Below are 19,216 nucleotides of genomic sequence, written 5' to 3' on the forward strand. Positions count from 1 at the left end.
TTCTATTTTTTCTTGTTGCAATTTAAGCTGAGCCCTTAACCTGGCAATCTCCTGTGTGTTCTGGGAGCTGGAATCCTCCACTGCTGATATCCGAGCCTCCGCTTCTCCAACTCTTTTCTCCGTTTCAGCCCCTGAAGATTCTAAGTTTTTTAATTGTCCGGCTAGCAAGTCAAATCGTGGGCTTAGAGCTGCGCTTACTGCTGCTGTTATTTGCGCTAATTGTTTGTCAGTGAATTCTCCTTCAGCTGTACCTTTCAAGTCCGCCATTTTGTGGCTAAGCTTAAGAGGTGAAGGCCTCTCTTTATCAAATTTTGTACCTCTACGAGTGGTCCCCGATGGCATGGGTTTCAAGTATTGCTCCATACATTCAGTAGCTCCGCTTTCAGGCCCTCTCCCAGCACTGTGTCAAACAGCCCAGCCGCCAATGGATAACTGGCCTCTGCCCGGTCCTCGTGTATGCGCGGGACCCCAGGTACCGTTAAATGTTTGTACCAGATCTTCTACCCGTCGCCTTTGAGTTATCATCTCTAGGTACCGGGCAAGTATGGGCGATATTATAATTCCACACGGCTAGAATTTCCTCCCCCAACCCGAGGGTATATCTCCAGCTGCGCAATGGCGGTCACTGAACTTGCTTGTTTGCCACTCCTCCAGCTCCTTTAGTTCACTGTTCCATATTAGTTGCCAGTACTGGCCTGCCAGCTCCTTGCACTGATCCCAATAAATTGTACTCACTTTCACTGTCCTGCAGTGGGATCAGTCCTTCCTCCTTCCGTTAGGACTCCCGTCTCTCTCGTTTATCGCCGGGGGTATGTTTTTATGAGCTACGGGCTGCCTCTGCCGCCGCCATCTTGGGGCCACCCGCACGCGTTTCAATTCTCGTTTTTTATATTAGCGACAGCGCCAACAGTGCTGTTTGCGTGTTGTCTCCGGTCCCTGTTGCCCTCCTCACTCATGGGATCGTTCAGGAGCGGGTTCGACGATGTTAAAGTCGGGGCTTCATTCGGGCGGAACGGAGCTCACAGCGCAGCGTCCATCTCGCTGCTCAGCTCCACCCGATGGTCGCGCACCCAATATTTAAAAAATACCTTGTATGTATCCAGGGAAGGGTTATTTCCACTGGGCTTAGCACCCCCAATAATTTTGAAAAGTTGGCTCCTATGAGGTAAGGTATACACAAAAAGTAGCACATATGAGTTTATCTTGTTGGGCAGACTGGATGGACCATACAGGTCTTTTTCTGCCGTCATCTACTATGTTTTTTTTTTTCTAAAGCACTACAGATTATGAGCAAAACTCCCATATCAACCCCTCTCCCATAATTTTATTAACAAAGCATATGCAACCAGAAAACTGGGTTGTAACTACAAACAGCACACACAACCTATAACACAGAAAACAAATCATGAAAGCTGACATCATGAAGCAATGACCCATATTCCCACACCCCGAGCAGCGCCACTCAAATCCAACCAGAACAGGCCTGCAGTCCAACACATGGTCCAAATATGGTGAGAGGAAAGGCAAACCAGAGTAAAAAAACAATACAAAACACTTTAAAAAAATGTTTTTTTTATTTAACTTGAATACAAGTCCAACCACTCATAGAAAATGCATTTTACATATTTACACTGTATATGTTTTACACAAACTGTAGACATTTGTGAAAGCTTCACAACTTTCATCATTGTAGGAAAGGCCAAATGAATCATTTTTACAACTGTACAAAACATGAAAAGTTAAATCGCTGCGTTTGATTACAACCAAATCAAAAACATAAAAAATCCCTAAAGATGATCGATCAAAGCAAGTTAATACAAAAGAGAAACTGCAGATAAGAAGGGAAGACCAATTGACATTTTATAAAACAAGAAACAGAAAATTACTAAATCTGGAAATGTTCATAGTTTTGAAGGCTTTCAAAGAACAAATCTGGAAGTTAATTACTAGAACTTTTTGAGTTTTGGAATTTGTGAAACTAAAGTCTTCCACAACACACAAAAACATTATGAAGCCACTTCAATCCTTCGACTATACATCATTTGCAGAGAGGAACTTTCCAAGCTATAAAAAGTTTGAATCTGTCTCCAACATGTGTGGTCTATGAAGGCAGCTACTTACTTGCCTATGAACTAATCCACATATCAGTTCACTGTTATCTTGTTTACATATGCAGTTCTTAAATGCAAGAACTATGCTAGTGGCTATTGATATAGCTGCAGCTGCCCTGCCAAGAGAGTTTCCTCTCTAGGTTAAAGGGATATTGAGCTAGTATAAGGACTTCAGTTCCCTAACAGAATTTCACCTTGGATAATTAAAAATAGACAAGTGCAAGAGCGAGAATAAGAAGAGACAAAGAAACAACAAGGCAAAGTCTAAAAAGAAGGGAAAAACCTAACAGCCAAAATCTCATGAAAAAAATATTATGGTGGATGGAAACATCTTCAGTGATCATGGATGGCTTTACCAGGAGGGTGGGCAGGGCATAGGAGTTCCTCATAATTAATGTTAAGGTGACAGTATATTACGCACAGAGCATCCACACTCTCCTGAGAATGTTTCATATAGTGAATAATGACTAACGCTGCGTACGACTGGTAGCGCTATAGAAGTGATTTATAGTAGTAGTAATGTAGTCCAAAGGCATATTTTAGGAATATTACCTAACGTTATAGGTAAAAATTACTGTCCATAAACTGAAGGAAAAACTTCTGAACATTATTTCAGAATCTATATATATAAAACTCACCCTCAATGTTCTGAAGACAGTGACGTCAGTGAAGCCAAGCCCTGACTTCCCTCAAAAAGGTTCGAAGGTTTGTGGTGGTGAAGCCACCAAAATCGCTCCGGACCCCGCCCTCGAGGGCGGAGCAAGGGCAGAACAACGAAGGGGTTGGCAGGGAGGGAGGCAGGGAGGCGGGGGGGTGGGAAATCGCTACGGGCCCTGCCCTCACGTCAAACGTCATGACGTTGAGGACACAGCAATGCCACAACAACGAAGGGGTTGGCGGGGGGGGGGGGGGTGTTGCCGACGAAAACCTTGCTAGCGCCCGTTTCATTTGCTCAGAAACGGGCCTCTTTTACTAGTAAAATATAAATTCTGGGAGAAAACAAAAATATAGCAATATGTAAACGTAGACAGGTGGGCAGAATAGAACACAGCTGGGTCATCAATTCAGTTTTAGGCATATGTAGTTTTCATTAGTTAAGTCTGGTGCATTTTAATATACACGACTTGTTTAAAAAGTTCAAAATGTCTCCTGTTCTTCAGATTCTCCTTAGAGATTCCAGAGAGGGATATGTTGAAAGAATGAGTAATCCCAGTGCTTCAGGATTTGATAGGGGGCCAGTTTCTGGCTACCTCTTCATGCATGGCTTCAGGAATCCACTGGCAAAAAGGCAACAACAGGTCTGAAAAAAGATCATCATCATAATTATTGTTACGCATGTTTCACTTCCTAGTTCCACTACTGGGCAAACTAAAGATTCTCTACCGGCTCAAGGCTGGAAGAAACCTCCTCAGACACAGCATTTTCTGTACCCCCCACCCCCAGGACAAATATGTGAGGTCACTTTTCACCAACACTCTAGCCTCGGCACATTATGGGATCCTTTTACTAAGGTGTGGTAAAAGGGGGTCTGCGCTAGCATCAGCGAATGTTCTTGACGAACGCTGAGGCCCCCCTTTTACCGCAGAGGATAAAAGAATGTCTTTTTCTCTTTGGAAAAGAAATGGCCGTGTGGTAAGTGAACCATTTGCCATGTAGCCACTGAGGTGGCGGTAAGGTCTCCCACACTAACCTGGCGCTATAAAAATAGAAAATATTTTTGTAGCACAGCAAATGGCACGCGCTGGGAGAGGGAACTACCGCTGGGTTGCTGAGTAGTTCTGGATTGGTGCATGGCAAGCCTGTTGCCGCCCACCAACCCTTTAGTAAAAGGGCCTCGATATGTACAACACACAAACTCCTGGATTCTATACAGAGCACCCAAAGTTGGACACGGAGCCTAGATGTGCGCATAAACTAAACAGTGCTAATTATTGGCATTAAGTAGGATTAATTGGCACTAATTTAGATTTACATGCACATCTGCCTATGCTCTATTCTGTAATGCTGCATGCCCAAATTAACATAAGATAACAATGGTATTTGTATACTGTTATAGCTATGAAGTTCTAAGCAGTTCACAATTTTCATTAAGAAACCAGGACAATCTCCCAGGAATTACAAAATAAGCTAAATATCAATCTATATAATTATTTAGAACAAACTTCTGGAAAAGGTAAGTTTTGAGGAATCTTAAAAATGAAACATAGGAGTCAGATTGTGTAAAGCATACGGAGAATTCTTGCCAAAATTTGGGGGCCTGATATACCAAGAATAATTAGCAGAAGGAAAGCTAAAAGAAGAATTATTAATGGTTCTTCGAGACTGGGCAAAAATGTGAACTGAAAATTATCCAACATATAATTTGGAACAGCTCCATCTAAGCGAACTTAAACAGGACCCTGTTCTCTACTAGTAGCCAATGTAGTTTTACAAAGTAATCCGAGACCTTATTTTCTCAAAGATGAAGAAATAGCAGCACAGTTATGGATCAAGGGATGCTGTTAAAGGTGAAGGCCAACCAAACTAACAGACATGACTGTAGTTAGAATGCTATGTGCACGGGAGTTCAGGAAAAAGAACATAAGGTAATAGATAAAGTGAAAAGGCTTTGTGCTGAAGGAAAGGATAGTGAATTTCCTGGAAGAAAATGAGTTGCAAGATCCAAGACAACATGGTTTTACCAAAGGGAAATCGTGCCAAACAAATCTCATTGAATTCTTTGATTGGGTGATTGGAGAATTGAACCGTGGACGTGCTATAGACGTAATCTACTTAGATTTCAGCAAGGCTTTTGACACGGTTCCCCACAGGAGGCTCTTAAATAAACTGGATGGGCTGAAGATAGGACCCGAAGTGGTGAACTGGATTAGGAACTGGCTGATGGACAGACGCCAGAGGGTGGTGGTAAATGGAATTCGCTCGCAGGAGGGAAAGGTGAGTAGTGGAGTGCCTCAGGGATCAGTGCTGGGGCCGATTCTGTTCAATATATTTGTGAGTAACATTACCGAAGAGTTAGAAGGTAAAGTTTGCCTATTTGCGGATGATACTAAGATCTGTAACAGAGTGGACACCCGGGAGGGAGTGGAAAACATGAAAAAGGATCTACGGAAGCTAGAAGAATGGTCTAAGGTTTGGCAATTAAAAGTCAATGCGAAGAAATGCAAAGTGATGCACTTAGGGAGTAGAAATCCACGAGAGACGTATGTGTTAGGCGGTGAGAGTCTGATAGGTACCGATGGGGAGAGGGATCTTGGGGTGATAGTATCTGAGGATCTGAAGGCAACGAAACAGTGTGACAAGGCGGTGGCCATAAGTAGAAGGTTGCTGGGCTGTATAGAGAGGGAGTGACCAGCAGAAAAAAAGAGGTTTTAATGCCCCTGTATAAGTCGTTGTATTGTGTTCAATTCTGGAGGCTGTATCTTGCGAAGGATGTAAAAAGAATTGAAGCAGTGCAAAGAAAAGCTACGAGAATGGTATGGGATTTGCATTACAAAACGTATGAGACTTGCGGACCTGAACATGTATACCCTGGAGGAAAGGAGAAACAGGGGTGATATGATACAGACGTTCAAATATCTGAAAGGTATTAATCCGCAAACGAATCTTTTCCCGAGATGGGAAGGCGGTAGAACTAGAAGGCATGATATGAGATTGAAGGGGGGCAGACTCAAGAAAAATGTCAGGAAGTATTTTTTCACGGAGAGAGTGGTGGATGCTTGGAATGCTCTCCCATGGAAGGTGGTGGAGAGGAAAACGGTAACGGAATTCAAACATGCGTGGGATAAACATAAAGGAATCCTGTTCCGAGGGAATGGATCCCGAGATTGGGTAGCAGAGCCGGTGGTGGGAGGCGGGGCAGACTTATACGTTCTGTGCCAGAGCAGATGGTTGGGAGGCAGGGATAGTGCTCGGCAGACTTCTATGGTCTGTGCCCTGAAAATGACAGATACAAATCAAGGTAAGGTATACACAAAAAGTAGCACATATGAGTTTATCTTGTTGGGCAGACTGGATGGACCGTGCAGGTCTTTTTCTGCCATCATCTACTATGTTACTATGTGTAGAAACAGTATATAAGTAGCAGCATGATTAGTAAATGTTTGAGACAGTCTCAGCCAATACTTTTGTATAAGCAGAACTGTACTCCTATGAGAAAATTTATTTTAAATTCTGTATGCTCTATTGGTAAGTTAATAAATTGCTTTTCTCATACGTGGCCTGGTCTTTTAAAATTCCAATCTTTTCCAGGAATATGTATGATTATTGGGATGGTGGTAAAAAGACCTACATCTTAATTCTGTATTCTGTATTGTCTGAAGCTTTCTTAACTTATGCTTTGCACTTCCAAAAAGATCAGATTACAATAATCTAACTTCGACAATATCAGTGATTGAACTAGAAACCTAAATTTATCTATTAAAAAACACATATCACTCATCTCAATTTTCTAAACAAGAAAAATGAGCTTTTAACTAAAGCATTAACATATGGATCAAGGGAAAGAGTACAATCCACAAACCCCTAAAATTTTAATTACAGAAAAAACAGTGTATTTTGTTTGCTTTGTAAAGCAGGGGGTTTAGTATTCTCTGTATTTAACTTAAGTGTCTTGTGTAATCCAAAAAAGAGGGGTCATGGGAGGGGCATGGGCTTGTCAGGGGGCGTTCCAAATATACAGAATGCCGGGGTTGCTCACTGTTACTTGCGCGGCAGGATTTACCCCAGGTTTCAGCAGGCGTAAGGCCTTGCATCCAAAGCAGGGTGCAGGAATCCATGCTAAACGTTATTCTATAAAAAGCGGTCAGCCCACAGCACTCTATAGAATAATACTTGACGTGGATTTTTCTTGGGGCCTATAGTTTTGAGTGCCATTTAAAGCATTCCCTCCCAAAACACAAAGGCCCTGGGATCAAAATCAGGATCCATCACTTACTACTGTAGTGGTCCCAAAGTCAACCTATATTTTACATCCAGTTATAAAAGTCCCAGGAGTTTTGGCACTTGGGAAAAAAAATTGAACAAATTAAACGTCTGGTATTAGGGCAAAGAGCGGCATTAGCAGAAGTATCCTTTGAACATCATTATAATCTTTCCAGAAATGAAGACAATCTTGGAGAGAAAAAGGAAAGTTAAACTTGCATTTTGGATTCTTCTTCCAGACAGCCAGCAAGGCAGCATGGTTATCAACATTTTCAGAAACAAGGGCCTTCAGCAATGCCTCTGTCCTGGGCTGGAGCCTGCAGAGGAAAAGGACATAAGGCATGGAAAATGGTACTCAAGTCTCAAGGCTGAGAAGCTCTATTATTCAGAGATCTGGAGAAAGAGTGCTATATAGCTATTGCCTATGCCATGCTAGCTCTAGAAGGAAGTGTGATTGAATGATCCCCTCTAGTTACTGCGCCTGATGCAGCCTTATATAGGTGAAACATGGCTATGTGAGATGCTTCTGTTAGGGGCAGGAGGGGAAGAGGAAGTCGGCCAGCCGGAGCCGCTACCTGGAAGCAGTTGACCAAATAACCAGGAGCAAATCAATCGGAACCAGAGGCTGAAAAGTGTGCAACACTTTTCACACATGTGAAAAGATGATGTTAGGGGATGGCAAACAGGACAATTGCCCTGGGCCCCCATATTACAAGCAGCTTCTAAGCCTACCTCATGCTGAAGGAGGCACAGGCTGAAGGCCAACTGTAGGGCTCCCTCCCCAGTTTCTGCCCTGGGCCCCTGAATGTCTAACACCAGCCCTGAGTGTGTCCATCCACCTGCTGGAGATAGAGAACACAAAACAGAGCTGAGACACATCTCTCTTGGAATCCAGTCCAGCTCCTCATGATTTTCTATCTCCACCTGCTGGTTGATGGACACAACTATCCCCACAGGTTCTGGGATAGTGGGAAGCTATGTAATGGAAATGGTTTTTTTTCAGAGGAGACTGTAGCCCTGCCCGTTACAAGTGATTCTCAATGGGGTGTTTTTCTCTAAAATTGTCACAGGCTTCCTTTGGAATAGATTTGAAACATAGACATTATTCTGTGGACCCTGTGGGAGACCTAGCACACAGCTTAGTGTGGGTACTGTGTAAAAAAAAAAAAAAAAAAAAGTTTCTGCAAGAAGTTTGATGCCCAGTGCTGAAACAGGTCCAGAGCACATGAAAACTTTGAGCACAGACTCAGGTAGAATTAGTGCACCACATATTTAAGCTTAATGCTAATGAAAATATTAGCTGTTAAACTCAGATACAAAAAGTGTGCAGAAGACCTAAAAGGCTCAGTGCATGTTTTTTTAAATGCTGGGATTTTTACATGTGGTCCGAGAAGTAAAAAAACAATAGCTCATTCTTCTGTGGCCAACATTACTGTTTCTTTTCTTTTGGGTAAGCATGAAGGTTCCTCACATTTGTTTCTTGTCTTGGAGAAGGGGGTGTGTCAAAAAATGGCAGGGGTGTGTGCTGTATTGCCAAAATGCAGGGTCTGGTTTTGGGGTGGGGGGGAGGGGAAGGAATATCATAGCTGTGTAATGAAGGATAAAATGTTTGACTGCAGAAATTTAAATATCAGCCCAAAACATGCAGAATAGCATGCGCATAATCTATGCACATGCAACTCCAGAAACTAATATACATTTTTTTTGTGCACAATATTTATTTTACTTACTTTGACCAAGTCTTCAGCATTGTTACAGGACTGGACAGAAGAATGTTTGTATATGAGCGCAATAGTTTGATAACCTACATAACAGAAAAGGAAAGTTATTAAATACCAGTTTTCAACTAAGAAAACACACAGTATAAAGTTGGGGACATTAATTTTAGTGGTAGGGTGGGTGGGGTAAATTTGTGGAGGAGTGGCCTAGTGGTTAGAGCGCTGCTCCTTGTGATCTTGGGCAAGTCACTTAACCCTCCATTGCCTCAGGTACAAACTTAGATTGTGAGCCCTCCTGGGACAGAGAAATATCCAGAGTACCTGAATGTAACTCACCTTGAGCTACTACTGAAAAAGGTGTGAGCAAAAATCCAAATAATAAAATAAATATGTTAAGAGACTACTCTTGCTTTAGGTATGTGTCCTAGCATCATGCCAAAGAGTCATAGTGTGAAGTGTTTATTGTCTAGCAAGACGTATTGCATTGTGATTTTTGTGTTTTATTCAGCTCTTGATTGTATTTGTGTTCTTAAATTTAATAAAACAAATTATTCCCCCCCCCCCAAAAAAAAAAAAAAAGAAAACACACAGTATAAAGCTTGTTCACAAACCTCACCTTTCCTTCTAGCAAAAACTTTGCAAAATATTTGTAGTGATCAAGTCCTTCTGGATAATCTACTTTTACCACAGGAAGCTGCCAGCCTACCCGATCTGCAAGGCAGAGACAATGTTAGATGAAATTAAAGGGCAAGAGGAGATAAATGGAGACTCCTATTCAGCTCTTGGCTTAAATTATTGCCTGATTGGATGCGAGGGATCTTTGGAAGATTAAAGGACCTGTGGTAGTGGAGGAGGTAAAGGAAACAAAAGGCCTCCATTTCTCCAATATCAAAACAAATCAGACCAAAAGCAGGAAGCAAGTTAACATATGAAAATTAAATCACTTTTCAAATTTGTAAGATATGCATCTCTCCACTTCCCAAGCCCAATGTCAGACATTTTTCAACTTGGAATAGTTTTTATGGAATGATGCCGATATTTGTTTGAGTGACATCAAACTGTGAAGCAGAATGAATGTCTTTGCAGGATGCTGCCCTTGTAAAGAACTGATGTGCTTTCTAATACATGTTTTGACAGGTATAAGTATCTAGAAACTAAAAACAAGTGTCAAGTATTACTGCCCCATCAGTTCTATCCAACAAAAATCCAAGAGATGTGCATTAGAGGTGAAGTGGAAAATGAAGAACCTTTGCTCAATGAACTTACAAAAGGTGCTTTCTCTGTGGCACCGCACTCTGCCAGATTCAGGGCAATAGGAAGGTGGAGGGGTTTCCAGCGGACTGCCGAAGTGACAGTATTGGGGAAGGAGGACAGGGATCCACTCTGGTTCCACTGCTGAAACGCCTAGTGAGACAAGATGAGTAGCATGAAAGCATATTTTTGTGCAAAGAACCTACTGAAAGTCTTTTCAGTGTTTATCTGAAGGGGGGGAAAAAACCCCAAGCAATTCTGACCTTTCATGTACATTTTTGAAGTTTCAATAATTTCCTGGTAGACCACAAAGTCTGGAAGCTGTCTGAAGAGGACAGAATTTGGGTGGATGAAGACGGGATCGTCCAGCAGGGGTGTCTACAAATATACGAACAACTAGTGAAAAACCAAGTGGAAGGACAATTCAGCATCTGCATTTCTGGACTGTTGTGGTTGGAAAATCATTTTTCTTTTTTTTTTAACTTTGAATTTTTATTGAAATAACATCTCAAACATAACAACGAGCCATTGGCTCCAGCACATGACAATGCAACAATTTAATTTTTATTTTAACATTATGCTTATAGGAAAGTCACTTTTCAACAAATTAATGGAATGAAGAGTGCTCTCACATACAAGAAAATAAAACAAAAACAAACAAACAAAAAAAAAAAACAGTACCTAAAACCACTGCCACTAAAAGAAAAGGAAGTGAGACATCAAGTGCTCACAAAACAATTCAAAAACATAATATTAAAAGATACATTCATTATCAGGGAAATTCTACAGTAACAGCCTATTCTATAAAGGAACTTAGGCGCTTGTTTTCCTTTATAGAAAAGTAGTCCATTTGGATACATACACGTATAACATTCAGGCATGAGCAATTATGCCATCCATAGAGCTGGTGTATTAGAGCCTTAGCACTGCAGACACCTGAATAACTTACAATAGTCTATAAACTACACGCATAAATGTGAGCCCTGCCTATGTATTGTGCTGTGTAAGTTAAGTGGGCATTTTCAGATAGTGCTTAAGTTTCAAGTTTATTTGGTGTTTAGTATACTGGCAAATCAGAGAACTTGAGGCAGTTTACAAATTACAGTTAGAAATATGTTTGAAGCATAATAAAAAGCAAAGAAGGAAAACATAACAAAATCAAATCATAAAACACAATTACAATTCTAAGTTATAATTAAAATAAACAAAATTGCGGTTAGCCGTTGAACAGGATAGCGTACTACGAACAATTAAGTAACATAGTGGGGAAAGGTTAATTGCTCATTGGGAAGCTGCTTGTTGCTATGTACCCGATAACACTGTGAGAAGAAAATGGAGAGGGGGTGGGGTGGGGGTATTTACGGTTAAAGACAGTAAAGTTTGAGAATGGTTGTACATTCATTTTGTACTGTTGGGTTGATATTGGCTGTTAGCATTGGGATGAACGAGATTGGGTAATCTGTGGGGTTCTCAATAAATGTTCTGAAGTAAATGAGAGGGAGGGTCGGGTGAAAATTCTCAAAAATAATCATTATCTTATTCGTACTCAGATGGATGTTAACTACGTATTGGTATATTGAATGTGATGATTGTTGATTCATCAATAAAAATTGTTGGAAATAAAATAAACAAAATTATCCTTACAGGGGTGGGAATGATAGCAGAGAGAGTGCTGCGGCAGTATCCCAGAGGCCGCGGAGGCAAAGGGAGATGTTTCCATCAAGCAAAAGTATCACAAAACAGAAATGTCTTCAAATTCTTCTTAAAATTTTCCTGACATGTAGAATGCACTGGTACTTATTTGCAAGTGTGTACACACAAGCACAAAAACTACCATTTATATATGTAAATGTTAGCACCTATATTATAAAATTGCCCCTTGTAGGTACATCTATAAAATTCAAGTGTTGTCGCAGCATATTTTTTTAACAATACAAATTTTCTGAAGCTTTAATTTAGGGTTCATACCTTTTCTTTTTCAAATTTGTAATGAAGGACAAAACATAAGTACATGCTGGGTCAGAGCAATGGTTCATCGAGCCCAGCATCCTGTCTCTGACAGTAGCCAGTTAGGGACGATCCGAAAAGAGGGAATCCAAAGCACAATAAAGCAGCAGAGGTAAAAAGAGCACAATGAACCTCTAGAGTTAGGAAACATGAGGGACCCGACACAGGCCGTGTTTCGTCAAATGCCTGTGTCAGGGGTCACAAGTGTAACAGAAAGGACATCAAGTGCTACTTCAATAGCAAAAGAGCAATACAGGTCCAAACTGAAACTTGAACAATAAATCAAAACTTGGTCATCTATACTTTGGATACTCCAAGCCTTTTTTTAAAACCTAGCCCATCAACTCTGACAGCATCCTCTGACCAAACATTCCACAGCTTAACTGCTGATGGCAAGAAAACTTTTTCAAATTTGTTTAAAAAACAGGCTGATAGGTTTCATGGGATGTATTCTAGAATTGTTTTTAAATAAAGGATTATTGGAATTTACTGTATATATTTATAACTCGGCCACATTCAAAAATAAATCATGCAAAACATTCAGATTTCACCCTCCAATAGAAACTACAAGAGTATAATACGAGATTTACCTTGTATGCATTTCTCCACTTTTCATCTAGAAGTTCTTCTGGCTGTATCCTCTTGGCAATATGGTCACCTAAACCTGCCATTACAATCTGCCTTAGGAATGTGACCTGGGACTCCGTGGGAGGCACCATCTTTGAGTCTGCTGATATATCGACATCCGAGCAGAGCAAATTCACTTTAAAATAACAGTAAATAAATAAATTAAAAGCAACAACTACCCCAACATCACCGCTTCCAGAACAATCCTGCACAAAATGGACATCATACTTCATTTGCATATGTTTACATGACAAGGACAATTTCCAAAAGGTACATGAGCTATTTAAAAACTGTCCACCCTTCCTGTGGGTAAAAGTACATGCTGACAGTTGTGTGTGTGGCTGTCAGAACCTATTGCTTGCCTTGAATATGGGTGCTCCTTGCTATCTCCATAAGCTGCCCCTCTTGAACTTGCCAAATGGTTAAGCCAGTCCTGCTTAGACTCTGTACTGGAATGAGAGCAGCAGCTTGTGCAAGTCGAGGGAACTGCTAATAAAGCACATCTGAATTTGATTTGCATGAAAGGCAGTAAATCAATTCATTACCAGTTGTTGTCAGCTGCCCTCGTAAGCGTCGGATTTCCACCATGGCTTTGTATCGCAAACCGTTGTCTTCGCAGAATTTGTAAGTGAATCCTGCGTACTCACAGGCACCCACAGCCCCTGGGGACAAAAGGTTTGCCCATGTAGTTTACTTACATTTCAGAATAACTCAAAAGGTTTAGTGGAAAGATGCAGTCAACATTCACTGCTATGCTAAAACTCAAATAGGCAAAAAGTGCTAAGTTTTCATTATCTAATCGGCACCTGTTACAAAATGGCCACAAAGCTATCACAGATTGAGAATCCCAATCTCCTTTTCTTTTAATGTTAAATTTTATTTCAGTTCCCCTGGGATGCACAGCACTCCAAATCTATGCTTAAGCATTCTAAGCTAGTCAACTTTTGGGCATTTAGGAATGAAGTGATTTTGAATTTTTTGGCCAATATTGGGTCGTCATAGGGAATGACTTTTCCAACTGTTGCACCTCTAATGTGTTAAAATCTGAAAATACATATAGCCTAGAGGAAAGAAGGGACAGGGGAGATATGATACAGATGTTTAATTACTTGAAAGGTACTAATATAGAAACAAATCTTTTACACCTTAAATGTCTGCATGTGTGTGGGTGTGTGGATGTGTATGTGACGCTTGGATGGTGACTCCGGCTGTGAGGAACTAAGGCAGAGACTTTGTAGGTCTGTGTTCTGTATATGGCAATCCAGTTTAGGATGGGTTGGAAAAGCCTTCAACAGCAACTTCAGCAGCCAGAACCGAGGACAGTGCTGGGCAAATTTTTTTTTTTTTAATTAAATCTGTTTATTGGCATGGCATTAGACATGCAAGAGTACGAAAACCACAAACTTATTACAAAACTTGAGCAGACACATTTCTGTTATGGAAGAACTGCCAAACTTACATATTTAAATTTTTACTCCCCGCCCGCCCCCCCCCCCCCCCCCCACCCCGATCCCCTTTGCTACTGGGCAAATTTTTATGGTCTGGCACCTGCAAATGACAAGACGGATTTGGATAGGCTGGAATGGGCTTTGATGGCAACTCCAGTAGTTGGAACATAAGGACTGAGCCAGGCGGACTTCTACGGTTTATGACCCAGAAACACCAAAGAAAGATCATGATCAAGTATATAATATCACGTTCATGACTGAATTAATCATAAATTACTACTACTACTACTTGACATTTCTAAAGCGCTACTAGGGTTACGCAGCGCTGTACAATTTAACATAGAAGGACAGTCCCTGCTCAAAGGAGCTTACAATCTAAAGGACAAATGTACAGTCATGATAATGAGTGTGACCGCTGGGCAGACTGGATGGACCGTTCAGGACTTTATCTACCATCACTTACTATACATACCTAGCAACACCATGAGATCTCCGAGCTTCTGAGAGGATCCCTGTCCTGCCCAGATCCTCTGCATCTGTGCAACACGTGCCTTCTTCCCTTTCAGTTTCATCTTTTCTTCCTCACTAACAGCTGGTCTGGAGACAAAAGCAATCTTTACCAAACAATAACCACAGAAGGCAATTAACCCTGCCAGCAACACCAAAAAAACACCTCAATACAAGTAATTTCTACAAGAAAGTGCTGGAGATAAAACCTTCATATGATGGACTGCTGTTTTTCACACAGATTTCTACTGCCAATTCTCACCCAGTGCTGAGCCTGGATATTCAATGCCGGGCCGTTTCCCGTGACCAGCATTGAATATCCAGGTTTATTTTTGGCCAGCTCAAACTTAACCAGCCAAACTGATATTCAGCACTGGCTGGTTGAGTTTTAAATGGCCAAAAGATAGGCCTGATATTCATGCGGTCAAATAAGGCCGCCAAACTTGCGCTGAAAACCAAACAATATAACTGGCTATTGGCAAATTTTCAGCAGGTCATGGCTGGCCATGTCCTGCTGAATATTTGCGGATAGCCAGTTATGGGGCATTTAACCAGCCAGGTACCGATCCCGGCCAGTTAAATGTTTTGAATATCGGGGGGGGGGAGGGGGGGACTTCAATACAAGCTGCAATCCAGTAAAAATTCACCGTTAAATATTTGGTCCCTACTGCCCTCCCCAGACCAACCCCAGAACCGTTTCCCTCTTTCTTGTGCAGCTCTGCTCATGGTATTCTCTCCTACCATCCCATTACCTTCCTTGTACACAGTTTTCAAAGACTATTGTTTATATTTATATTATTAACATTTAGACAGATTAAATATAGGCAAAGACTTTGCCCACAGTGTAATGGCTGTATACCACAATGGTACCAAATGTGGTTCACACGGTGCAATTCTTCCATCTGGTTAGAGCGGTCGTCACAGGGCCGTGCCTAGGGTCTCTGGCGCCCCCCCGCAGACTATCAGTTGGCACCCCCCCCCCCCCCCCCCCCGTGAAAATGATCGCTCACCACTTGCCACACTGACAGGAATTGTCAGCAATATTCTTAGAAACAGATTGCTATACATTGCAAAATAAGATAGCAGATGTAAAATCTCAAAGTGGACATATTCCAAACACTAAAATGAAAATAAAATGATTTTTTTCTACCTTTGTTGTCTGGTGACTTTCTTTTTCTGATCATGCTGGCCCAGTATCTGATTCTGCTGCTATCTGTCCTCTTAACTCCGTTTCCAGGGCTTCCGTTCCATTTATTTCTTTCCTTTCCTCCTTTCTGGTCCTCAGCTTCTGCCTATTTTCTTCATCCATGTGCAGTTTTTCTCCTCTCTTCCTTTTCCCTCATTTCATCTCCTTCATCTTTCTTCCCTCCCCTCTATGTCCAGCAATTTCTCCTCTCTCCCTGAGCCCTGCCCTCCCAATCCATGCCCATCCATGCTCCTCTGTCCCCTGCCCCCTCCATTCATCCTTTTCCAGCAATTCCCCTCTCTCCCTGAGCCCTGCCCTCCCAATTCATGCTCCTCTGTCCCCTGCCCCCTCCATTCATCCCTTTCCAGCAATTCCCCTCTCTCCCTGAGCCCTGCCCTCCCAATCCATGCCCATCCATGCTCCTCTGTCCCCTGCCCCCTCCATTCATCCCTTTCCAGCAATTCCCCTCTCTCCCTGAGCCCTGCCATCCCAATCCATGCCCATCCATGCTCCTCTGTCCCCTACCCCCTCCATTCATCCCTTTCCAGCAATTCCCCTCTCTCCCTGAGCCCTGCCCTCCCAATCCATGCCCATCCATGCTCCTCTGTCCCCTCCATTAATCCCTTTCCAGCAATTCCCCTCTCTCCCTGAGCCCTGCCCTCCCAATCCATGCCCATCCATGCTCCTCTGTCCCCTGCCCTCTCCATTCATCCTTTTCCAGCAATTTCCCTGTCTCCCTTCCATGACCGCCCCCCCCCTCGCATCCATGCTCTCGTCTCTCCCCTGCCCTCCCGCTCCCATTGTTCAATTCAACTGCCCGCCCTCTTCTCTCCCCCCAACATCCCTTTTCTTTTTTTTTTCTTTTTAAATTTACCTCCGTAGCGGTTCCGGCAGCGTCAGTGAAGGAGGCGGCACTCCCGACGTCGCTAGCCTTCCCTTCGCTGTGTTCCGCCTTCTTCTGACGTCATTTCCTTGACGTCAGAAGAAGGCGGAACACAGCGAAGGGAAGGCTAGCGACGTCGGGAGCGCCACCTCCTGCTGCCGGAACCGCTACGGAGGTACATTTAAAAAGGAAAAGAAAAGAAAAGGGATGTTGGGGGGAGGGCGAGTGAGGTGAGCATGGTGCGGCGGCGCCCCCCTGCCATGCTTACCTCGCTTACCATGTTGGCACGGCCCTGGGTCCTCATTCCAAAATCCTTCTTTCCCCACCTCCCCCAGGTTCTTCTGTCAGGCTGGCTGGGGTTGCAGCAGAGTGAGCACAGGCTGAATTTCAATCCAGTCAGCTCCTGTACTTCCCAATCAGGCTTCAATGACTCTATAACTGAGCCTGCTCAAGAGACCTTTTTTTTTTTCTAAGCTTTGGAATTCCATGAGTACCGAAATTCAGGAAATATTACCCATGATCGCAGGGAGAAATGATATAAGGAGGCATATTTTCAAAGCACTTAGCCTTCCAAAGTTCCATAGAAACCTATGGAACTTTGGAAGGCTAAGTGCTTTGAAAATATGACTCAAGGTAATCCAGGCAAAACATCAGCCTTAATACTTTTTTCTATTTACCATCATTTGTAATGCTTTTCCTTCACACATCTCTCCAGCAGCAAATTCATTCTTTCCCAATGGAATCCAATTCCAAAGTGAAGGTTTGATAAATAAATTGGTTGTAGCACTGTCTTACCTGTCAAACTCCTCGAACAACTCCCGCACGGTCATGGCGGACACTATGGTAATGATGTAGGGCAAACAGCCTTGTTGCCCACTCAGTGCAAGCATTTTAGCAAATCGTGGTGAAACAGGGAACAAGGCCATGGTTCTGCCCAGTGAGCTAATGGGGCAGCTCAGCTTTGCCCTCTCCAGTTCTTTGAGCCTAATAGAGAAAACAGGTTGCAAGCTTAGCTATAAACCTCAAAGACCCTGAACATCAAGTTCCCTCCCATTAACCCTACATATTTACAGCAGTACAATCAAACTTGCTGAAATGATTCTGAACCGATAAAATGTTAGAAGGACTTTTATCCATCTCAAAGTTAAGAAAATACAACAAGGAATATAAGACTCCCTTTTACAAAGCTACACTAGCGGATGTCGGTGCGGTAATGCCGACATGGCCTATTCACTTTGAATGGGCTGTGTTGCACTGTTGTACGGCTTTGTAAAAGGGGGCTTAAGTTTGTTTCTGAAATCAGGATTTTAGGGATTCTTTTTGAAGACACTATCATTTAATGCTTATTCTAATTTGCTTGTCAAAACAGCCTTCTTACTCTTGAGGACATTACATTGGATACGCAAATATTTCAGCGAGAATTCCTTTCAACTTTTGGTTCAAAAGTCTTTTGCTTTCACAAATGGATTACTATAATCTGATTTTTATTGCCTGTCCTAAATTTATTTTGAAAAAGCTAAGAACAATCCAGAATACAGAAGATTGATTTTTTCCCTAGCTGCTACTGATCACGTTTCACCATATTTAATTCATTTACATTGGCTTCCTTTCAAAAGCAGAGTTCTGTTTAAATTCTACTGCATCTTGTTTAGAGTTCAGCATGGTTTGGCTCCTTTATATATGCACAATTTATTTTGTTTATCTCAAAATACGAATTATTCTTTGCGTAACATTCATTATTTCAATTTTCCCACTATTAAGGGTAAGAAATCTAAACAATTAACAAATTCATCTTTTGCATACCAAGCAGCAAAAGTATGGAAAGAAATTCCTACTCAGATTAGATGTATTCCTAATTATAAACAATTTAGGAAACAATTGAAAACTTTTTTACTTAAAAAGGTCTTATAACCTCTAACTGGGTCTTTGCTTGTATTTATATTAGTATCATCATGTTTCTGCTTTTGATTAGATTTAGATATTTTAATATTGTAATTCCTGAAAAACTGTTTCAGGTTTTTTTTTTTTAATGTGATCCGCATTGAACTTCTTGGAGGTATATGTGGAATATAAGAATCACTATTATGCTATGCCTATCTGTAGTCGGTCTATAGTTAGGAATTAATAAAGAAACCCACCGTCCAGACTTAGGAGGCTCTTGCAAAGCTCCTAAAGATATCAATAACTCCTCAGCAGCTATCAATGCATCTGGTGTGGGTGGTGTTGGGAACGGGAAGTTGATGACCTGGAAATAAAAAGATACCACATTATCCCTGCACACACATTTACATCCATGTATCCTTCAGTATGTAAGGCTACAGATTCTGGGGGCTGACTTGTTGGTAGTAGCAGTGATGGGCTCAGAAAATGAAAGTTCACAAACAGGGACCCCAGCATTTGGATGCATCTGGGGTACGGGAACAAGATTGGTGTAGGCAGGGAGAGGATGAAGGCTGACATATTATGAAGCTTTTGTCTTGCCACCCCTACCACCTCCTAAACTCAATCTAAGCCAGGACTTGACAAATCTGGGTCACCAGGGTGCCTAGAAATTGTAC

The 19,216-nt window shown here is 41.9% G+C and overlaps 1 protein-coding gene across 1 annotated transcript in view; it reads right to left on the reverse strand.

Annotated features, from left to right (window-relative positions):
- Positions 1 to 3,028: 3,028 nt before the first annotated feature.
- The window catches only part of DHX37 (DEAH-box helicase 37), an 80,633-nt gene continuing 64,445 nt past the window's right edge, over positions 3,029 to 19,216 (reverse strand). Inside the window, exons 18-28 of the mRNA XM_030219453.1 lie at positions 18,797 to 18,903; positions 17,454 to 17,642; positions 14,555 to 14,679; positions 13,180 to 13,296; positions 12,598 to 12,770; positions 10,264 to 10,378; positions 10,016 to 10,153; positions 9,366 to 9,460; positions 8,762 to 8,835; positions 7,251 to 7,348; positions 3,029 to 3,411 (exon numbers count right to left, since the gene is read on the reverse strand). Coding sequence (XP_030075313.1) covers positions 3,329 to 3,411; positions 7,251 to 7,348; positions 8,762 to 8,835; positions 9,366 to 9,460; positions 10,016 to 10,153; positions 10,264 to 10,378; positions 12,598 to 12,770; positions 13,180 to 13,296; positions 14,555 to 14,679; positions 17,454 to 17,642; positions 18,797 to 18,903 — 1,314 coding nt within the window. The 3' untranslated portion in view covers positions 3,029 to 3,328. The remainder of the gene's footprint in view (positions 3,412 to 7,250; positions 7,349 to 8,761; positions 8,836 to 9,365; positions 9,461 to 10,015; positions 10,154 to 10,263; positions 10,379 to 12,597; positions 12,771 to 13,179; positions 13,297 to 14,554; positions 14,680 to 17,453; positions 17,643 to 18,796; positions 18,904 to 19,216) is intronic.

The sequence above is a fragment of the Microcaecilia unicolor genome, chromosome 11, assembly GCF_901765095.1.
Source record: "Microcaecilia unicolor chromosome 11, aMicUni1.1, whole genome shotgun sequence".
In the NCBI taxonomy this organism is placed as follows: Eukaryota; Metazoa; Chordata; class Amphibia; order Gymnophiona; family Siphonopidae; genus Microcaecilia; species Microcaecilia unicolor.